Genomic DNA, 19,610 nt, shown 5'->3' on the forward strand with positions numbered 1-19,610 from the left:
AATGTATTTAAAGGCTATAATTTAATATCAACATTATTTTTAAACAATGAGTAAAGCAATTAAAATCTCAAGTTAAATCTCAAATTACATTGCATGAAATAAAAGTACAAATCACAAACAATCTTATACAGTAACATTATTAAGCAGAGCATTTCAGTGAAATTCAAAGACATTTTCCTTTTTTTGTGTGTGCAATTAAATTGATCCTTGAGCTATGATCTCTGGAAGCAAAGGAAGAAGCTAGCCACCCCTGGTTTAGAAGTTACTCCGTAGTTGGTAATCTAAATGAAAGAAAACAGAACAATAAAAATACTATAGGATAAATACTATAGTTCTAATTTAAAAAAGTAAAAATCATTTTTTCTCTATGACTAAATGATGGGACTCTTTTCTCTATACATGAGTAAGCTATATCTAAAGAGCATGGCAGTCCTACCTCCACTCTGTGTGATGTATCTGACCCAGGGCAAGGCCTGGTAACCACTCTTCTCTATAATTTTCATGTACCGCACCTTACCGCACACAGAGCGACAGAGGAGATGAGAGGAGAGAGATCAGGTCAGTGTAACTTGAGATATTTGTTTTGCCTAACCAAATCAGGCACATGTAGCCTATGCTAGTTTATGCTAAGTAAGTCACCACTTTGGTTCTGCATAAGCTTGTTTTCAAAGGTCAATACAGGATACTCACATGCACGCACACACATGGCTCACCTGTATCCCTGACACTGTGAAGTATGGAATCTCAAAGTTGACAGTGATGGGAGGTTTGCCCTCCATCTCATCATTCTCCACACTGGGCAGGCCAAAGCTGGCCCGCATCAGAAACTCCTTACCGCCCTGGGGGGAGAAACAGGGGGGAGAGAAAAAGAGGGAGAGGAGAGAGAGATACAGAGAGAAAAATTAGGGAAAGAGAGAGATGGTTCGTATAGGGCCCTGAGTTTTTCCTCCTGATGATGTGTCCTGACCAGACTAAGAGCCTGGAGTTTTTCCAGGTCAGGAGCCTTCATGTTCTAAATTCTAGGGTACAGTATAGACCCATTTCCCCACCGGCGGCCACGTCATGAAAAGTTGCGCACAGTTCAGAATCTGAAAGGGGTTTATTTACATGGGAGTGGGATACAAAATCCTTGACTTCAGATGCAGCTCGTGCAATTAATCAGATGGTTATCGTCTACAACATCGCAGATGTCATCGGAGGATTAATTACCTAGCAAGTTAGCAAGCCAGTGAGGCAAGGTAAAATGCCACAAATAGAGCTAGATAAAGCCAGGAGAATAATATACATGTTGAACATAGCTATAGCCATCAGTCTTGCGTGTTTTCATGGTCATCACTCACTCACTGTTAAGGTCCCGACATCAAGGTTAGCTATCCTGCTACACAGCTTTTTGTTGCAAAGATGTGCGCGCATCCCTCGAACGTGGCGTTCGCTTGGGGGAAAAAAATGGCTCTATATATATTTGGCCTTGAGTCTTGTCATACAGGGAAGAATGGCTGGAGACAGAAGCGCTGCTTGGATGAAATACTTACAGGGAAGGACTTGATGGTCCACACAGCCAGGTTCTTCTCAGGGACGTATTTAGCGTGGCCCGTACTGGTCTTAAACTTGGGAGAGTCAGCGTCACTGGGGACGGGCACCCGCACCTCCACATTGTTGGCTACTGACTGCTTCTTGAACTGACCTTTAGCCTATAGAAGTGGAAAAGGCAACTGTAGCATAGGACAATGCATAGATTCATACATTGAGTGTTACTATATAACACTACCTTAACCATGATCTCCACTCGACTGTGAGAGAACTTCTCGATGACAGACTCAATCCATATCAGAGGCTTCACCTGTAGGGACACAGCATGTAGTTAGTTCTGCTGCCAACTGGAAAGCCATTATACTGCTTGATCAGTGATGTAGTGGTAGAAAAATAGGTGGGTAAATGCTGATCGCTGTTTGCGGTGAGTCAAGTAACACTCTTTATTTTCAATGCATTTTTCAGAGAAAGGTGGGTAAGTGCTCACGCAAAATAAAAAATGGTGCATAAACAGTTTTTACCCTCTACTACACCACTGTCCTTGATACAGACAGGGCTTATAGCTCACTCAAGTATTGATTTCAGTACACTAGCGTAACAGTGCAATGGAAGAGTGAAAATGTATGAGGGAGGGATTAGGTTTTTTAGAGAGGTAATTTATGAGGGATACAGTGAGGGAAAAAAGTATTTGATCCCCTGCTGATTTTGTAAGTTTGCCCACTGACAAAAAAATTATCAGTCTATAATTTTAATGGTAGGTTTATTTGAACAGTAAGAGACAGAATAACAACAAAAAAATCCAGAAAACGCATGTCAAAAATGTTATAAATTGATTTGCATTTTAATGAGGGAAATAAGTATTTGACCCCCTCTCAATCAGAAAGATTTCTGGCTCCCAGGTGTCTTTTATACAGGTAAAGAGCTGAGATTAGGAGCACACTTGTAAAGGGAGTGCTCCTAATCTCAGCTTGTTACCTGTATAAAAGACACCTGTCCACAGAAGCAATCAATCAATCAGACTCCAAACTCTCCACCATTGCCAAAACCAAAGAGCTCTCCAAGGATGTCAGGGACAAGATTGTAGACCTACACAAGGCTGGAATGGGCTACAAGACCATCGCCAAGCAGCTTGGTGAGAAGGTGACAACAGTTGGTGCGATTATTTGCAAATGGAAGAAACACAAAAGATCTGTCAATCTCCCTCGGCCTGGGGCTCCATGCAAGATCTCACCTCGTGGAGTTGCAATGATCATGAGAACGGTGAGGAATCAGCCCAGAACTACACAGGAGGATCTTGTCAATGATCTCAAGGCAGCTGGGACCATAGTCACCAAGAAAACTATTGGTAACACACTACGCTGTGAAGGACTGAAATCCTGCAGCGCCCACAAGGTCCCCCTGCTCAAGAAAGCACATATACAGGCCCGTCTGAAGTTTTCCAATGAACATCTGAATGATTCAGAAGAGAACTGGGTGAAAGTGTTGTGGTCAGATGAGACCAAAATGGAGCTCTTTGGCATCAACTCAACTCGCCGTGTTTGGAGGAGGAGGAATGCTGCCTATGACCCCAACACCACCATCCCCACCCTCAAACATGGAGGTGGAAACATTATGCTTTGGGGGTGTTTTTCTGCTAAGGGGACAGGACAACTTCACCGCATCAAATGGACGATGGACGGGGCCATGTACCGTCAAATCTTGGGTGAGAACCTCCTTCCCTCAGCCAGGGCATTGAAAATGGGTCATGGATGGGTATTCCAGCATGACAATGACCCAAAACACACGGCCAAGGCAACAAAGGAGTGGCTCAAGAAGAAGCACATTAAGGTCCTGGAGTGGCCTAGCCAGTCTCCAGACCTTAATCCCATAGAAAATCTGTGGAGGGAGCTGAAGATTCGAGTTGCCAAACGTCAGGCTCGAAACCTTAATGACTTGGAGAAGATCTGCAGAGGAGTGGGACAAAATCCCTCCTGAGATGTGTGCAAACCTGGTGGCCAACTACAAGAAACGTCTGACCTCTGTGATTGCCAACAAGGGTTTTGCCACCAAGTACTAAGTCATGTTTTGCAGAGGGGTCAAATACTTATTTCCCTCATTAAAATGCAAATCAATTTATAACATTTTTGACATGCGTTTTTCTGGATTTTTTTGTTGTTATTCTGTCTCTCACTGTTCAAATAATCCTACCATTAAAATTATAGACTGATAATTTATTTGTCAGTGGGCAAACGTACAAAATCAGCAGGGGATCAAATACTTTTTTCCCTCACTGTACGTGTACATTTTCAGGGATACAATATGAATGTATTAATGTAACTCACGTGAGTGTTGATGCGGTAGGACATGAGTTCAGACTCTCCATCAGGAGGGATGAAGGAGATGGTGCGGTCACTCTCGAAACGGGACAGACGAACACACTGGTGAAACTTAACGTCCTCCATTGTTACAGTCTTCCCCTTGTCTCCTGAACACACACACACACTAATTTTCATCAACATCTAAAATGCAATTGCATCTGAGAAGCGGTGACTGTGTGTGTGTGCTCACTGCTAGCCTGTGTGTGTACTGTACATACGGCCAGTGAGGGCGAACAGTGCCCGGTCATTGAGTCCCAGTCTCAGCTCAGGCATGCCAGACAGCATGGTCTTCAGCTTGACGGTGCCCACGATGTCACTGCTCATCACACTGCCATTGGCATTCACCTGGGGTCAACGGACGACACAGGGGTCAACCTCTGATGGAGACTCACACTTTTTATACAGTAGCGAGTTGATTTATTGAGAGAATGCACAGTCAATTAAAGATCGAATCCACATTAGGGGAAACAGCGCCACTGTTCACCCCAGCGCCTTTGGTATTGTTTTTGTTTTGTGGAGGAGAAATGGAGGAGAGGAGCGTCCGGCAGTAGGAGGAAAAAAATTGCAGTAGGCCTACATATTCTGCTGTTCGCGCGTGCAATGGTGTCTGAGGAAAAAAACAGTGTTCGTTGTTTGCAGTAACTTCTTTGTTGTTGTAATATCGCAAACAGACGTGGCAGTTCCACCAATTAAGGATTCCAGCTTTAATCAATTAAATAATCAATTACTCAGAAAGCAAAGGTTATTGGTATTTTCATTTTCAGTTATCAATATCTTCCTATGGAGACTCAAGCATTATATACACCAAATCAATTATTGATATTGCCCAAATACAAGCAAATTCATTGCTGAAATGCACTGCAAATGAAGACCGAATGAAACCAGTTCAAATCTGTCTAACATCTACATGTATCAAACCCAACATCCTTATGGTATACCACTCACCAGTAAGTTGATGGACTCGATGACATCGATGAAGACCTCGTTCTTCTTGTACTTGATGCCCTCTGACCTCCAGGACACGGCGTTGGTGACGGTGGTGGGAACCTTGGTCTTAGCCACCTCCAGCTTGGTGCCCTCCTGGGTGATGTACCTGGAGAGACAGACAGTATGGATATCAGTAGCCTGATCCCAGATCTGTTTTGTATGACAATAAATGTCAAGGATCAGGAGTTGGCAAGACAGCACAAACAGATCTGGAGTCAAGATAACAGTCTGAATGTACATGTAGTAGAGACAGTATGGAGATCAGTCTTACGTTACGAAAACAATTGAACTTTCAGAAGTCCCAAAACTTGTCCTTACTTCGTGTTGTTGGGTCTAGAAACAGTATCTGTCTATTAAAGTTGTACCTTTGTGTCTCTGTGTGACTTTGCATGCATTTACCCAGTACACCTGTATGACTAATTTACTATATTGTAACAGGGAACATGTGTATCAGTGTGTATGTGAGCAGCATCATCATCGACATCAATGGACAGCCATAAGCAAGTAAGTAAGTGAGCGGGTGTCACTCACTCCTGCAGGATCTTGCTGTCGGTGGTCTGGGGGAAGCCAAAGTCCATGAGCTCATCCAGTAGCTCATAAACCACTACAAAGTTGTCCTGTATGCTCTCCTCCTCCAACTCTGTAAAGTACTCTGTGAACACCTGGAAACAACATAACATCGATTGGCAACCTCAATAATAATATGTGAATTATGATAATGTTAGGAACATGTTATATCAAATGTGTAGGGAGAAACCAGTAGACAAATTATGCAGGTCTTTTGGTAGAGAAAAACACTTCTGACTTAGCCATTGGAGTGAAAATGACAGCAATGGAGTTGTAAAGACAACACAGACAGACCTCTGACTCACCTCAACCACTTTATAGAGGAAGGCGTAGACCAGAGAGGCATTGGAGTTCTTGTTGGTAGTGGCCACCACTGTTAGAGCGTCACATCAAGGTAGATAGAACACATTCAGGCTTATTCTAAGCTCCTAGGGTAATATGTTTAAGAAGTTCATTATCATCTTTACTCTAGGGAAAAATAAATATTTGTCTTTGTGTAGGTTCTATTTTTGTGGCATTTCTCATTAGTAAAGCTAACACATTATTTATACAGGTTACAAAATGTTAATGATTAACTTTTAACTGGCTAGCGACTAAACTCGTTATAAGGATACAGTACAGGTTGGTGTGCTTGATCCACAGGAAGTGAACGTTGCCGTGCGACATGATTGGACAAGTAAGCCCCTCCTCTTCCTGTGTCATGAGTAAAGGCAGGAAATGGTCAATCTCAGCCATGTCCACGTCGCCCTTGTAGTTCCGACATATCAGCACCTGCAGGGTAAGGGGAAAATGAATAGGGAAATAACAACAATAACACACCATATTTGTCAGAGGTCACACTTAAGGCACCTGAGTTTTTCCTAACCATGTAACGTGACTGTAAAAAAAACTCTGGGTCCTACTAGAGGTCAATGGGTGAGAGAAGTAATGAGGTTATGTTTCAGAGGTCAATGGTCAGAGAGGTGATGAGGTAATGTAACAGAGGTCAATGGGTGAGAGGTGATGAGGTAACATCACCAAGAATTCAGCTTAAATTGAGTTTAATTTAGTGATCATGTCTCAATGTAATCAAGGTATGAAATTGAAGTTGTTATTTTCAAATACAACCTCTTTTTGGGCTTAGTTATGGTCAATTTGCAGTGTACAAATTATTATTATAATGTTCTAGCCCCTCGACCATCTGCTCCGACCAAAATCGGACGGCGGCTGAATATAGTTGCCTACCCCTGGCCTAGGCCTACTAATTTGCATGTAGCCTAGTACAACCTTTTGCTGTTGTGCCACCTGAAACCATGTCCTCTTTCCCCTCCCATGACTTCTAGGCCTATTGTAGAAGGATGGAATCTGTTTATCAAATTACACCTCTAGCTGTGAGAGATTCAGGCTATACTGGTTTTGTGTTCAATGTTTGTTTGTGGATAAGAAAACTGAATAGAACATTCTCTTCTGTTTACAATAGGAATTACAGTGTTGTCTGCCAAACCAAACGTGATTTATAATGTGTTCATATTTGCACTATCCTTCTACAGTGTACATTTTACATTTACATTTTAGTCATTTAGCAGACGCTCTTATCCAGAGCGACTTACAGTTAGTGAGTGCATACATTATTTTTAAAATTTTCATACTGGCCCCCCATGTACACAAGATGACAGGTGCCAGGCAACTTTGACTCACTTACTATATTCACTTTCATGTTTGGAAATGATATATCATTATTTTGTGGCAGTTTTTTTTCATAACCCCTCGTATAAGAATTTGTCAAGTCTAAAAAGGATGCAGCCACTGGCCTTATGACCTGTTTCCATCCACTTGTGTCCGGAAGTAACTTGTGCAAAGCTTGAATGGAACTGTCACAGGCTACTAATTAATCTTTAACGACTTGGCCATCTATTAATGTTTTATGGCAAGTGCAAACGTTGAACAAACTCGATTACAATCCCAAACAAAAGCGAGTTAAGATCAAGTCAACCTAAAACGGACATTGTTTATAACGTTATCAATCGCTACAATCAAAATGAGAAGTGATCTTACTTTTCCTTTCAAGTCCAGAACGAAGACAGCTGAGGCAGACATTATCAGTACCAAATGGATCACTCCGCAAGTATTTCAACCACTACAAGCTTTGTCTGCTTAGATTCAAGTTAAATTTTTAAGCGTTTATTTTCGCCATTAAAGTTGTCTAAATGTGGATAAATGTACTCATGGCTTCCATGGTTCCTGTTCTTGAAGGAATACGTCAGATCTGACGTCACGGGCCTCCAGGTAAAACATTTACAGCATCGCACTCACCTGTATGGAAAAAAAGTGGCCTGGACACACTGCTCGATTATTTCACGAGATGGCGCAACAGATGCAGAAATGTAGGTAGGAACTTTTAGCGCAATAATCACGACTTCCACAAGAGCGCAGACGTACATTAGAAAAGTAACGATTGCAAAAAAGCACCTATCTATTCTGTACCATACAGCGCTGGTGGCACCTTAATTGGGGAGGACGGGCTCGTAGTAATGGCTGGAGTGGAATAAGTTGAATGGTATCAAATACATCAAACACATGGTTTCCATCTGTTTGATGCCATTCCATTTGCTTCGTTACAGACATTATTATGAGCCGTCCTCCCCTCAGCAGCCTCCACTGCCATACAGTCTATAGACTCCATGGTCTGTAGATAACAGTTTCATGTGATCTTGAATTATTTAATATTTGTACTCTCATCTTGTCAAGTCAATCCTGGCTATTATTTTCTGCTTCACATACCTAGAATTGACTTTAGATAGCTGGGGCTTTTCCCAACTACATTTATTTTGACCTGATGACCTTGACTTTTAACAGGCATTACTTCTTTCAAGATGTTTTGTAAGATATTTATTGCTCTGAGGTCACTTTTGGAATCTTGCAACAAAGCAGCTAACAAACAACTCACGTTTCTCCTCAAAGTCAAACCCCCAAAATGATCTGACAAATGTATATTTTCTACTTTACTATTTCATTACAAAACCCTGGCCTTTCACAAAGGCCTATAAGGATTTGTCTAGACCTGGGTTCAAATAGTATTAATCTTGAAATATATATTGTGACAGATCAGCTTGTCCGAAACACCCTAACAGAGGCGGGAGGCATGAAATGAACAGACCGGAGGCAGTGGTTGTGGTTCCTTTGCTTTTTTATTGTCAATAAATGGGTTCTTTCACCTGACAAAATGATTCCAGTACAGGGTAGCGTCCACCGCTGAAACAACAGCGAAAAAAAAGGAATACAAATAAACAAAGCAGTTGACCTAAAGGCCGTGGCCAAACAGGGAAAACAAAACAACAAAAGGCTTCACGCATCTTTAGACTATCGTCTACACATAACATTTACAGGGGGAACGCTTCTCTCTACCTATAGCCTGCCTTGCTTAACCGAGAGCCAAGGTGAATCAGAAGCAGCCGCTTTCTCTGAAGTAGGCAAGTACAACATCCTCACAGGTCCCCGTGTATGCTCCCAGCCCCAAGCTCATCTCCTGGCACACCTTTATAGAGTGAGACACAAAGCAATTAGTGGGCCCAGCTGTGTACTAATTGTCTTTACACTGAGTACCTATCCCCTGAGGAGGGTGCTGTCATGTCGTCTTCCTCCGGCTGGTCACTGAACTCTCACTGTGGCCAACAACAGACTTTCATGTAGGAGTTGTGGATGTTATGGGAGGGTTGGGACATGCGTCAATCTCAAACAACTTCTTGCTCCTTTTGTCCAAAAGCTTTGTTTGCACCAGCTTGAAGTAGCCATATCCAACCCACAGATAGGAGAATTGATTGTAGACCTATTTGAGCCATAAACTAGACAGCCATGCCTTAGTGAAACACACATGCTACATTCACAAAGGCTGTGGCATATCTATAAAATAATAAAGGGTCAGATGTGGGCCAATGGGTGACTTGCAAACTAAGGAATGCTTAGTGCACCTTTCAGACCACACATTGTTTGTTTTAGTCATTTAATGAAGGCCAAATGCCATCTTACTGCAGGCCAAATGCCATCTTACTGTAGGCCAAATGCCATCTTACTGCAGGCCAACTGCCATCTTACTGCAGGCCAACTGCCATCTTACTGCAGGCCAACTGTCATCTTACTGCAGGCCAACTGTCATCTTACTGCAGGCCAACTGTCATCTTACTGCAGGCCAACTGTCATCTTACTGTAGGCCAACTGCCATCTTACTGCAGGAAAACTGTCATCTTATTGCAGGCCAACTGCCATCTTACTGCAGGCCAACTGCCATCTTACTGCAGGCCAACTGTCATCTTACTGCAGGCCAACTGTTATCTTACTGCAGGCCAACTGTCATCTTACTGCAGGCCAACTGCCATCTTACTGCAGGCCAACTGCCATCTTACTGCAGGCCAACTGTCATCTTACTGCAGGCCAACTGTGATCTTACTGCAGGCCAACTGTCATCTTACTGCAGGCCAAATGCCATCTTACTGTAGGCCAACTGTTATCTTACTGCAGGCCAACTGCCATCTTACTGCAGGCCAACTGCCATCTTACTGCAGGCCAACTGTCATCTTACTGCAGGCCAACTGTCATCTTACTGCAGGCCAACTGTCATCTTACTGCAGGCCAACTGTCATCTTACTGTAGGCCAACTGCCATCTTACTGCAGGCCAACTGTCATCTTATTGCAGGCCAACTGCCATCTTACTGCAGGCCAACTGCCATCTTACTGCAGGCCAACTGCAATCTTTGCTAGTCACCCTTAACTTGACCTGTTTTTAGACAAATATGTTTATCCAAATCAAAGTTTAGCATCCTCCACCAATGTTTGATTTTAAACTTTTAAAAAGTCACTCCCACACTCCAAATCAAGCATGGGCTACAGGAAGAGAGGGAGAGCTGTGAAAAATGTAAACATCAACATTAAACCCCACTATTCTTAATCTAACCTCTTCTTCCTCCCGTGTTGTGGTGGCCTGGATGTGAAGCCAGAAGGAAATGCCATCACCGCTGCAGCCTTAGGATGTGTCTCAAATGGCACCCTATTCCATACTTGTCAAAAGTAGTGCACTATATAGGGACTAGGGTGCCATTTCAGATGCAGACTTGACTGACTGCAGTAGCCTTCCCATATTCCCCATATGGGGTACTTGGAGGTCCAACAATAACATATGGAAACGCTTTGTAGGTCAGACAGACTCCAAAGGAAACAAATGACTTTTCCTCTTTACATATCTAGGTTTTACTATGCAGTAGGTCAAAAAGTTAAACTGTTTAACAGTAGCTTCTTGCTACTATCTATCCTAGGGGTTCTTAAACTTTATCAGCTCGAGACCCAAATGAGAAATTGACCGTGACCCAAATCGTCCTTCAACGACCCAAATTAAGAAGAAATAGTGTGTGATTATAGATGTATTCTCATAACTCGACACCCACCTCTCATAAACCCAGGGCCCACTTTGGGTCCGGACCTATAGTTTAAGAAACCCTGCTTTAGCCTACTCTTTAGAGGGTCGTCACTGTCTGGCCAAATTGCAAAGTCGGAAGGCCCACCTATTCTTCAATTTATCTTCTTAAAATCTGATTTTAAACCTAACCGTAACCACACTGCTAACCTTATGCCTAACCCAAACCTTAAATGAAGACCAAAAAGCAAAGAAAATGTCCATACATTTTTATGATATAGCCAATTTTGACTTTGCAGCTTGGCCATCTAGTGGGTCGATATGACTGAACATTCTATGTACATTCTATTGTTCATTCAGTGCACTGCTGAGAGCCATACAGAGGTAGACATACACAACAGACGTAGCTGCTATTGTCATGACCTAGTTAAGAACACGTGTGCCAGTCAAATCATCTCCCCTTCATATTGATATGTGTCAAAACATCACAAGCTCAGTTCATTTAGCCCTCACACTTCACCATGGTATGTACAGGCCTGACTGGGGCATATGGGGAAAGGTAATGGACCAGCTAAGTGGTGATGTTCTTGACCAGTCTTGCTCTCACTCCCACCAATTTTCCACAGTGGAGAGCCACCACTGAACATATTGATGGTAGAGCTACATGTATTTTCCATGATTGATGAATAGTAGGCCTACGTGTGTCTGGGTGTGTTTGATTGAGTACAGCAGTGTGTGTCAAAGTGTATCCTCCCCTGTAGCCCCCGAGGAAACATTGCTCTGGGTGGTGGCTGGTGTTAGTCTTTGGGTCTCTGAGACAGAGACTATTGTTATTGCTTATCACCAGACCAGTACAGCCAGTACCACTCTGTTCTGTTTGGTAACCTGGCTAGCGACCTGTTGTTCCTGTTCCTGAAGTGACTACCTGTCACAAGACACTCCCCCTCGTAGACTGTCACAGTGGTGTGATGTTCTAACCCCGCCCCTTTGTGACATCGCTGGCCAATAGGAGACGGCGGAATGGCAATATGTAAATAGTCAGGTGAGGTGAAGATACAGGAGATAGTGTTGTCTACGAGCCTATCCCCTGGGGACAAACATTGTTTGTCACCTGTGTTTCAGTGTGTATCTTAAAGCCATAGGGGTCTAGCACACTGTGGATCTAGACTAATTTGAATGGCTATAAAGGGCGATAACTATGTGCATCTGTCAACAGTGATGCTGATGTAGTGTATGTGGATAGAGACCCTGTATAATTTCCATTGCTCTGCACTTTCACCTGTTTTACCTGCAGGTGTCATTTTACCCATCATTACACTATTATAGCTCAGCTTCAGTACAACATTCTGCATCTAATGAAGGGGAGTGACGGTTGGGCCAAAAATAGAAAATAAAGAAACATACTGCATCAATCAATTACTGGCAAAACGCCCCCAGAATTGCATCCCAAGCTTTGTATTGCAGTTATATGTTGAATTCAAAGATATATCAAAAGACTGTTGATCTACAGTAAAATTTTACAAAGTAAATGTCCCACTGGGGCCTGCTGGGGCCACTAATACGAAAATGTATGCAATCACTTTTTATAAGCCACTTTAGGTAAAGGCGTCTGCTAAATGGCATACATTATTATAAATGTTGGCTAACGTTTTGCACATACATTGTACATTGTAGTCATTTAGCAGACGCTCTTATCCAGAGCGACTTACAGTAGTGAGTGCATACATTTTCATACTTTTTTCATACTGGTACCCCGTGGTACCGCACAAAAACCTGACAGATTGGTATAAAAAAATAATAAAGCAGACATTGAATATTCCTTTGAGCATGGTGAAGTTATTAATTCCACTTTGGATGGTGTATCAATACACCCAGTCACTACAAAGATACAGGCGTCCTTCCTAACTCAGTTGCCGGAGAGGAAGGAAACCGCTCAGAGATTTCACCATGAGGCCAATGGTGACTTTAAAACCGTTACAGAGTTGAATGGCTGTGATAGGAGAGTGAAAAGAAGGAAGCTTGTACATAATTTTAAAAAATATTCCAAAACATGCATGCTGTTTGCAACAAGGCACTCAACTAACACTGCAAAAAATGTGGCATAGCAATTCACTTTTTGTCCTGAATACAACGTGTTATGTTTGGGGCAAATCCAATACAACACATTACTGATTACCACTCTCAATATTTTCAAGCATAGTGGTGGCTGCATCATGGTATGGGTATGCTTGTAATCGTTAAGGACTGGGGAGTTTTTCAGGATAAAAAAGAAACTGAATGGAGCTAAGGCAAAATCCTAGAGGAAAACCTGGTTCAGTCTGCTTTCCACCAGACACTGGGAGATTAATTCACCTGTCAGCAGGACAATAACCTAAAACACGAGGCCAAATCTACACTGGAGTTGCTTACCAAAAGACAGTGAAAGTGGCCAAGTTACAGTTTGGACTTAAATCTGCTTGAAAATCTATGGCAAGTCCTGAAAATAGTTGTCTAGCCATGATCCCCAACATCTTGACAGAGCTTTAAGAATTTTGAAAATAATAATGGGCAAGTATTGCACAATTCAGGTGTGCAAAGCTCTTATAGACTTACCCAAGAAGACTCACAGCTGTAATCAATGCCAAATATGTTTCTAACATGTATCGGGGAGCTGAATACTTAAGCAACGACTATACTTAAGCAATGACTATATTTTAGTTATTTAATTTCTATGAATCTATTTTTTTTTAAAGCATTTTTCTTTCACTTTGACATTACAGCAGTGGAGGCTGCTGAGGGGAGGACGGCTCATAATAATGGCTGGAATGGAGCGAATGGAATGGCATCAAACACGTTGAAACCATGTGTTTGATGTATTTGATACCATTCCACCTATTCCACTCCAGCCATTACCACGAGCCCGTCCTCCCCAATAAAGGTGCCTCCAACCTCCTGTGCATTACAGAGTATTTTGTGTAGATTGTTAATAACAAAATGACAATTAAATCAATTTGAATCCCACTTTGTAACACAATAAAGTGTGAAGAAATCCAAGGGGTCTGAATACTTTTGCAAGGCACTGTATATAGTAATATGTGCTATAATAGCACACCTTGATGACTTAAAATGGATCATATTGACATATATGTGTCGTATTTTTGACTATAGTGAGAGAAAAGACAGGAAACATTGCAACATTGCTATCAGTCAGGGTTAGTACTAGGAGGTACCATGCAGACAGATTGTGTTGGGGAGAGAGAGAGAGTATTGAGTCATAATGAGACAACCCTCCTTAATTTTGCCTGCCGTAATAGGATCCAAGCCCTTGGCTTTATCTACAGTACACAGATGCATTCTCTCTTGTGTCTAGGAAGGAGATAAGGGGCTGTATGTACAATGTATCAAATGTCTCAGAGCAGGAGTGCTGTGAATTAATACGATTACATGGACAGGGGGGACCAGAGCCAGTATTCACAGAGTCTCAGAGCAGGAGGGCTGATCTAGGGTGAGTTTAGCCTTTTAACCATTAAAAGGATTAAATGGACAAGAGAGGACCTGATCCTAGAACAGCACTCCTACTCTGACATGCTTTGTGGATACATGCCCTGATCCTAGAACACCACTCCTACTCTGAGACGCTTGACACATTCGGCCCCAGGTGTTAGAGTTGGGGGTTGATTGTTAGACAGTGGTGTCTGTTTGAAGGACAGGCGTTGGTCTATTTGAAGGACTGGTATAACTGGACTCTTTTAAGTATCAGCTAGCTATGACCAGCCCCTAAAGTGAACATTCTTGTCAATGACACTTAATGGTGTGACTTCTGCTTGTCACTCTTGTCAATGAGTGATGTGCAGTAGTGGCTTGTGGGCAAAATAACTGGAGAAGCCCGAAAAAAAAAGCCATACTACACCCTATCTGTTGTGATAATTACGTTGTTTGCTCTATAACCTGTTCGTTCATATGCCTTGCCACCGTGATATATAGGCCTAAGGCCAAGACAATAAGAAGACACAGTTGCAGAATAAATTAAACCACATCTTTGTTTCATCACAAAACCGAAGAGCAACATCTGTCCGGTGAAGTCCACAAAACATATTGTCTGTCACAAACAGCAAGTTCATGTTTCCGACATTTTCGGACCACTAATCAACTATTGATTTAGAACCACGGAGAGTTTACCGCAAGTCGCAAAGGAAACAGGAGCTGCCTCCACTATTCCAGCATCATTTCAACTTCAACATTTCAACATCAACTAATCACCTATGCTTAGTCTAATACAGTGACAACGAAAAGATACCAAAAACAGTTTTGTCCAATCAATGTAAGCTAAATATGATTTGGCTGTCCATGGTTCTGATGTCTGTGTACGTGTGTGTGTGTGTGTGTGTATATGCGTGCGTGCGTGCACGTTCGTGCAACGCCAATGCCATCCTCCTCTCTTTCATGTTGACGAAACAGTCTGTCACTCTGTCATACAGTACACGCTTTTATTTTTTGTTGTCCTAGCCTACCTGGCTAAAATGCTTGCTCGCTAGCCTAACTTCCTTTCATAGGCAACGATGCGCCAGGCCAGCTAGTTAACATTAGCCTACTACATCTAGCTACATGTTGAACTTCCATCCTCTCAGGCCAGGGGCACAATGTATGAATTTATCGTTGGATCAGAATCGCAATTATAATCATTGGCCAGTACGGAGAATTAAGTAAAACCACAAGTCCAAATCCCTATCTCTATCCATGGCTAATTTAGGAAAGGGACAATTTTAGCTAGCTAGCTAGCCACCGGAGGACAACAACACTATGAGACACAACAATTCATGTTGTTTCTGTCAATGACGTATGCTCTCGATGCGATTTAATAGGAGTGACGCCAAATCCAAACTGGCTTCCCTTGACGCTTTATTTTGGTGCACCAGGACCATTCACAGTTGAGCTCGCTCAGTTTAGCTCAACGCTGATTGGCTATTATTTTATACTTTTTTTTATGAAGGGAGGCCAAATGCTCGCTGGCTTCCCTTGCATTCAATGCTACGGTGGCAACAATGTCATACTATTTTGGACCAGACAGCATCAGATAGATGGCCTACACATACAGAGACAGAGGGGCGCTGTTTCGCTCGCTCGGATGCTTTCTCTGGTGAGATACATTCAGCCTCTTGCGAATTGAAGGAAAATTATGAAACACAGAGACAAAAGATACATTATTTTACATTATTTGTTCTTTTTTTTCTTGGTAAATTTTTTGGGGAAGCCTGGTTTCCCTCGGTATCCATGAATACATGCCACTGGTGGTATGATCTTTGCTTGTCCAATCCCTGCTCCCTCTCTGGTTTAGTTTCCAAGCAAAAGTCCCCAGCTGTTAAAGCAATCATGAACCAATGACTGTAATGTTGCAGAGTTCTCTTCTGATTTCAATAGAGAGCTAGCTATAAGTGTAGATTATCTTCCCACAACTTCCCACAACTCACTATAGGTGGTCTATTCCCCATTACAATTCCCGTGTTCCGGAACTCTCTCTCTCTGTTCCATTATGCAAGTAGAGCCCTGATTGAGTCTCTGGTGTATAGAGAAAAGAGTGGGAGGAGGGAGGGATGATCCATCATTATGGATGAATTATGGATGATGTTAAATGATGATGGGGTGTTGTCTATGGTTTGTTTGGGTGTGTCTGTATATGAGACCATCTACACTACTGACAGATCTACAGTTCTTCAGTTCTGAGGTGTTCTAGATTCTAGAACTCACCCATGTGTGTAATTCCATGCTCGGGGGACATTTATGGGTAGTCTCACAGCCAGATCAATCCAGGTTTTTTATTTTCTGATCTCCACCACTTTATGTATTTTATTATCTGAAGTCTGGATGGAAATTCATTTAGATGTACACTACCGTTCAAAAGTTTTAGAACATCTACTCATTCAAGGGTTTCTCTTTATTTTTACATTGTAGAATAATAGTGAAGACATCACAACTATTAAATAACACATATGGAATCATGTAGTAACCAAAAAAAGTGTTAAACAAATCAAAAAATATTTTATATTTGAGATTCTTCAAATAGCCACCCTTTGCCTTGATGACAGCTTTGCAAACTCTTGGCATTCTCTCAACCAGCTTCCCCTGGAATGCTTTTCCAACAATCTTGAAGGAGTTCCCACATATGCTGAGCACTTGTTGGCTGCTTTTCCTTTACTATTCGGTCCGACTCATCCCAAACCATCTCAATTGGGTTGAGGTCGGGGGATTGTGGAGGCTAGGTCATCTGATGCAGCACTCCATCACTCTCCTTCTTGGTAAAATAGCCCTTACACAGCCTGGAGGTGTGTTGGGTCATTGTCCTGTTGAAAAACAAATGATAGTCCCACTAAGCCAAACCAGATGGGATGGCGTATCGCTGCAGAATGCTGTGGTAGCCATGCTGGTTAAGTGTGCCTTGAATTCTAAATAAATCACAGACAGTGTCACCAGCAAAGCACCCTCACACCATAACACCTCCTCCTCCATGCTTTACGGTTGGAAATACACATGCAGAGATCATCCGTTCACCCACACCGCGTCTCACAAAGACACAGCGGTTGGATCCAAAAATCTCAATTTGGACTCCAGACCAAAGGACACATTTCCACAGGTCTAATGTCCATTGCTCGTGTTTCTTGGCCCAAGCAAGTCTCTTCTTATTATTGGTGTCCCTTAGTAGTGGTTTCTTTGCAGCAATTCGACCATGAAGGCCTGATTCACACATTCTCCTCTGAACAGTTGATGTTGAGATGTGTCTGTTACTTGAACTCTGTGAAGCATTTATTTGGGCTGCAATTTCTGAGGCTGGTAACTCTAATGAACTTATCCTCTGCAGCAGAGGTAACTTCCTGTGGCGGTCCTCATGAGAGCCAGTTTCATCATAGCGCTTGATGGTTTTTGCGACTGCACTTGAAGAAAGTTCTTGAAATGTTCCGTATTGACTGACCTTCATGTCTTAAAGTAATGATGGACTGCCATTTATCTTTGCTTATTTGAGCTGTTCTTGCCATAATATGGAATTTTACCAAATAGGGCTATCTTCTGTATACCCCTCTACCTTGTCACAACACAACTGATTGGCTCAAATGCATTAAGAAGGAAATAAATTCCACAAATTAACTTTTAAGAAGGCACACCTGTTAATTGAAATGCATTCCAGATGACTACCTCATGAAGCTGGTTGAGAGAATGCCAAGAGTGTGCAAAGCTGTCATCAAGGCAAAGGGTGGCTATTTGAAGAATCTCAAATATAAAATATATTTTGATTTGTTGATCACTTTTTTGGTTACTACATGATTCCATATGTGTTATTTCATAGTTTTGATATCTTCACTATTATTCTACAATGTAGAAAATAGTAAAAAATAAAGAAAAACCCTTGAATGAGTAGGTGTTCTAAAACTTTTGACCGGTAGTATAAAGGTTTACTGGCAATTCCTCACACAACCTGTTGAGAGAAACACCTTTATACACACCCTTAATACACCCTTGAATACATCCTTACCTATCACATTTTCCGTTGCAAAGACAAGTGATGACTCCGGGAAAACCAATGTACTGTAACTTGAATCAAACCATCATTGCAAGGTCATGATGTTTCGCTTTGAACAGCTCTAAAGTGAAAAGACTGTCTGGGAGACCTACTGTACACTTTGGGTGGTTCTCAATTAACCACTTCAAAAGAGAACATGAAACGCTACAATGTGCGCATTCATCAATCTCTCTACACTGTAATTGTCCTAAATAACCCATTTCAGTGAGGTTACTGAAATACCCTGTAATACTGCAGTGAGGTTAATATGAGTTTATCCCTAGCTATCCAGTTGGAGGCTTTCAGGAGCTTGAGATTGCACATAGGGTACAGTTGAGTTATTCTTGACTGGAAGGTTCTTCTTTCTGAGGAGCTTTCCAGAATTTTCTAATTTCCTTGTTACAAATATATAAAAACTCTACAGCACTTCATTTTTCACTGGAAATGACTGGATTATCATAGAACAGAATATAATTGGGTGACCTTGACATATTGGGGCAGGAAATGTTAGACCAAAGTTCTAGGCTGTTCTCAACACTGCAGTACTCCTACCTCTGACCCACAGAGTGAGATTAAAAACGTGTTTAAATTGGCTAAGAACACACAGCCTGCACATTGCATTCCTTGTTATTAGTAGTCAAGTGTGATCAAACGGACATCCTGAAGTGGGGTGCAGGGCTGAAAAAAGTTGGTATAAAAGAAATAGAGCCGCCACACTCATAAGCTCCACCACGCGCCTTTATTCACAAACAAGCAACGTTTAGATCCTGCAAGGATCTTCATCAGGTCCTGATCAAACATTGTTTGTTTATGAGTAAAGGTACGAGGTGGAGCTTATGAGTGTGCCGGCTCTATTTCTTTTATACCTTGTTATTATTCCTTGACACGTGATAACAATATCTGGACTTACACTGGTGGGAAGGGGATTTGTAACACAGACAAACTGGTGGGAAGGAGATGATGTCAGTGAGAGACTGAATGCGATACTGCGCACAAAAACCAACCTTATGATACTAGAGGAAACATTAACAACAACTGACTGAGAACAAATAGTTGTAGCTTAGGCCTATGTCCCGAAAAACGGTAAAACTGAAAGCCTGCAACCAACATCCTTCGTTATCTACATCGAAAAACCTTATTAGATTGGCTTACCACCATTATCAGGAACTGGTTGATTAATATGTTCAGTGGCTAGAACGTTAAGTACAAGTTCTGTATTTTTTTCTAACGATGAACACAGCCATACAAGGAAGACAG

At 42.0% G+C, this 19,610-nt stretch overlaps 1 protein-coding gene across 1 annotated transcript; it reads right to left on the reverse strand.

Moving 5' to 3' along the window:
• Positions 1–2: 2 nt before the first annotated feature.
• Positions 3–7,673, reverse strand: ap1m2 (adaptor related protein complex 1 subunit mu 2). The gene is made up of 12 exons (XM_041867301.2): positions 7,476–7,673; positions 6,056–6,212; positions 5,747–5,814; positions 5,406–5,536; positions 4,833–4,980; positions 4,106–4,232; positions 3,852–3,994; positions 1,769–1,840; positions 1,533–1,691; positions 714–839; positions 437–512; positions 3–281 (listed from the first exon to the last, which is right to left on the reverse strand). The coding sequence occupies exons 1-12, from the start codon at positions 7,515–7,517 to the stop codon at positions 256–258; spliced, it is 1,275 nt and encodes a 424-aa protein (XP_041723235.1). The 5' UTR covers positions 7,518–7,673; the 3' UTR covers positions 3–255.
• Between the last annotated feature and the right edge of the window lie 11,937 nt (positions 7,674–19,610).

The sequence above is a fragment of the Coregonus clupeaformis genome, chromosome 38 (genome assembly GCF_020615455.1).
Source record: "Coregonus clupeaformis isolate EN_2021a chromosome 38, ASM2061545v1, whole genome shotgun sequence".
NCBI lineage: Eukaryota > Metazoa > Chordata > Actinopteri > Salmoniformes > Salmonidae > Coregonus > Coregonus clupeaformis.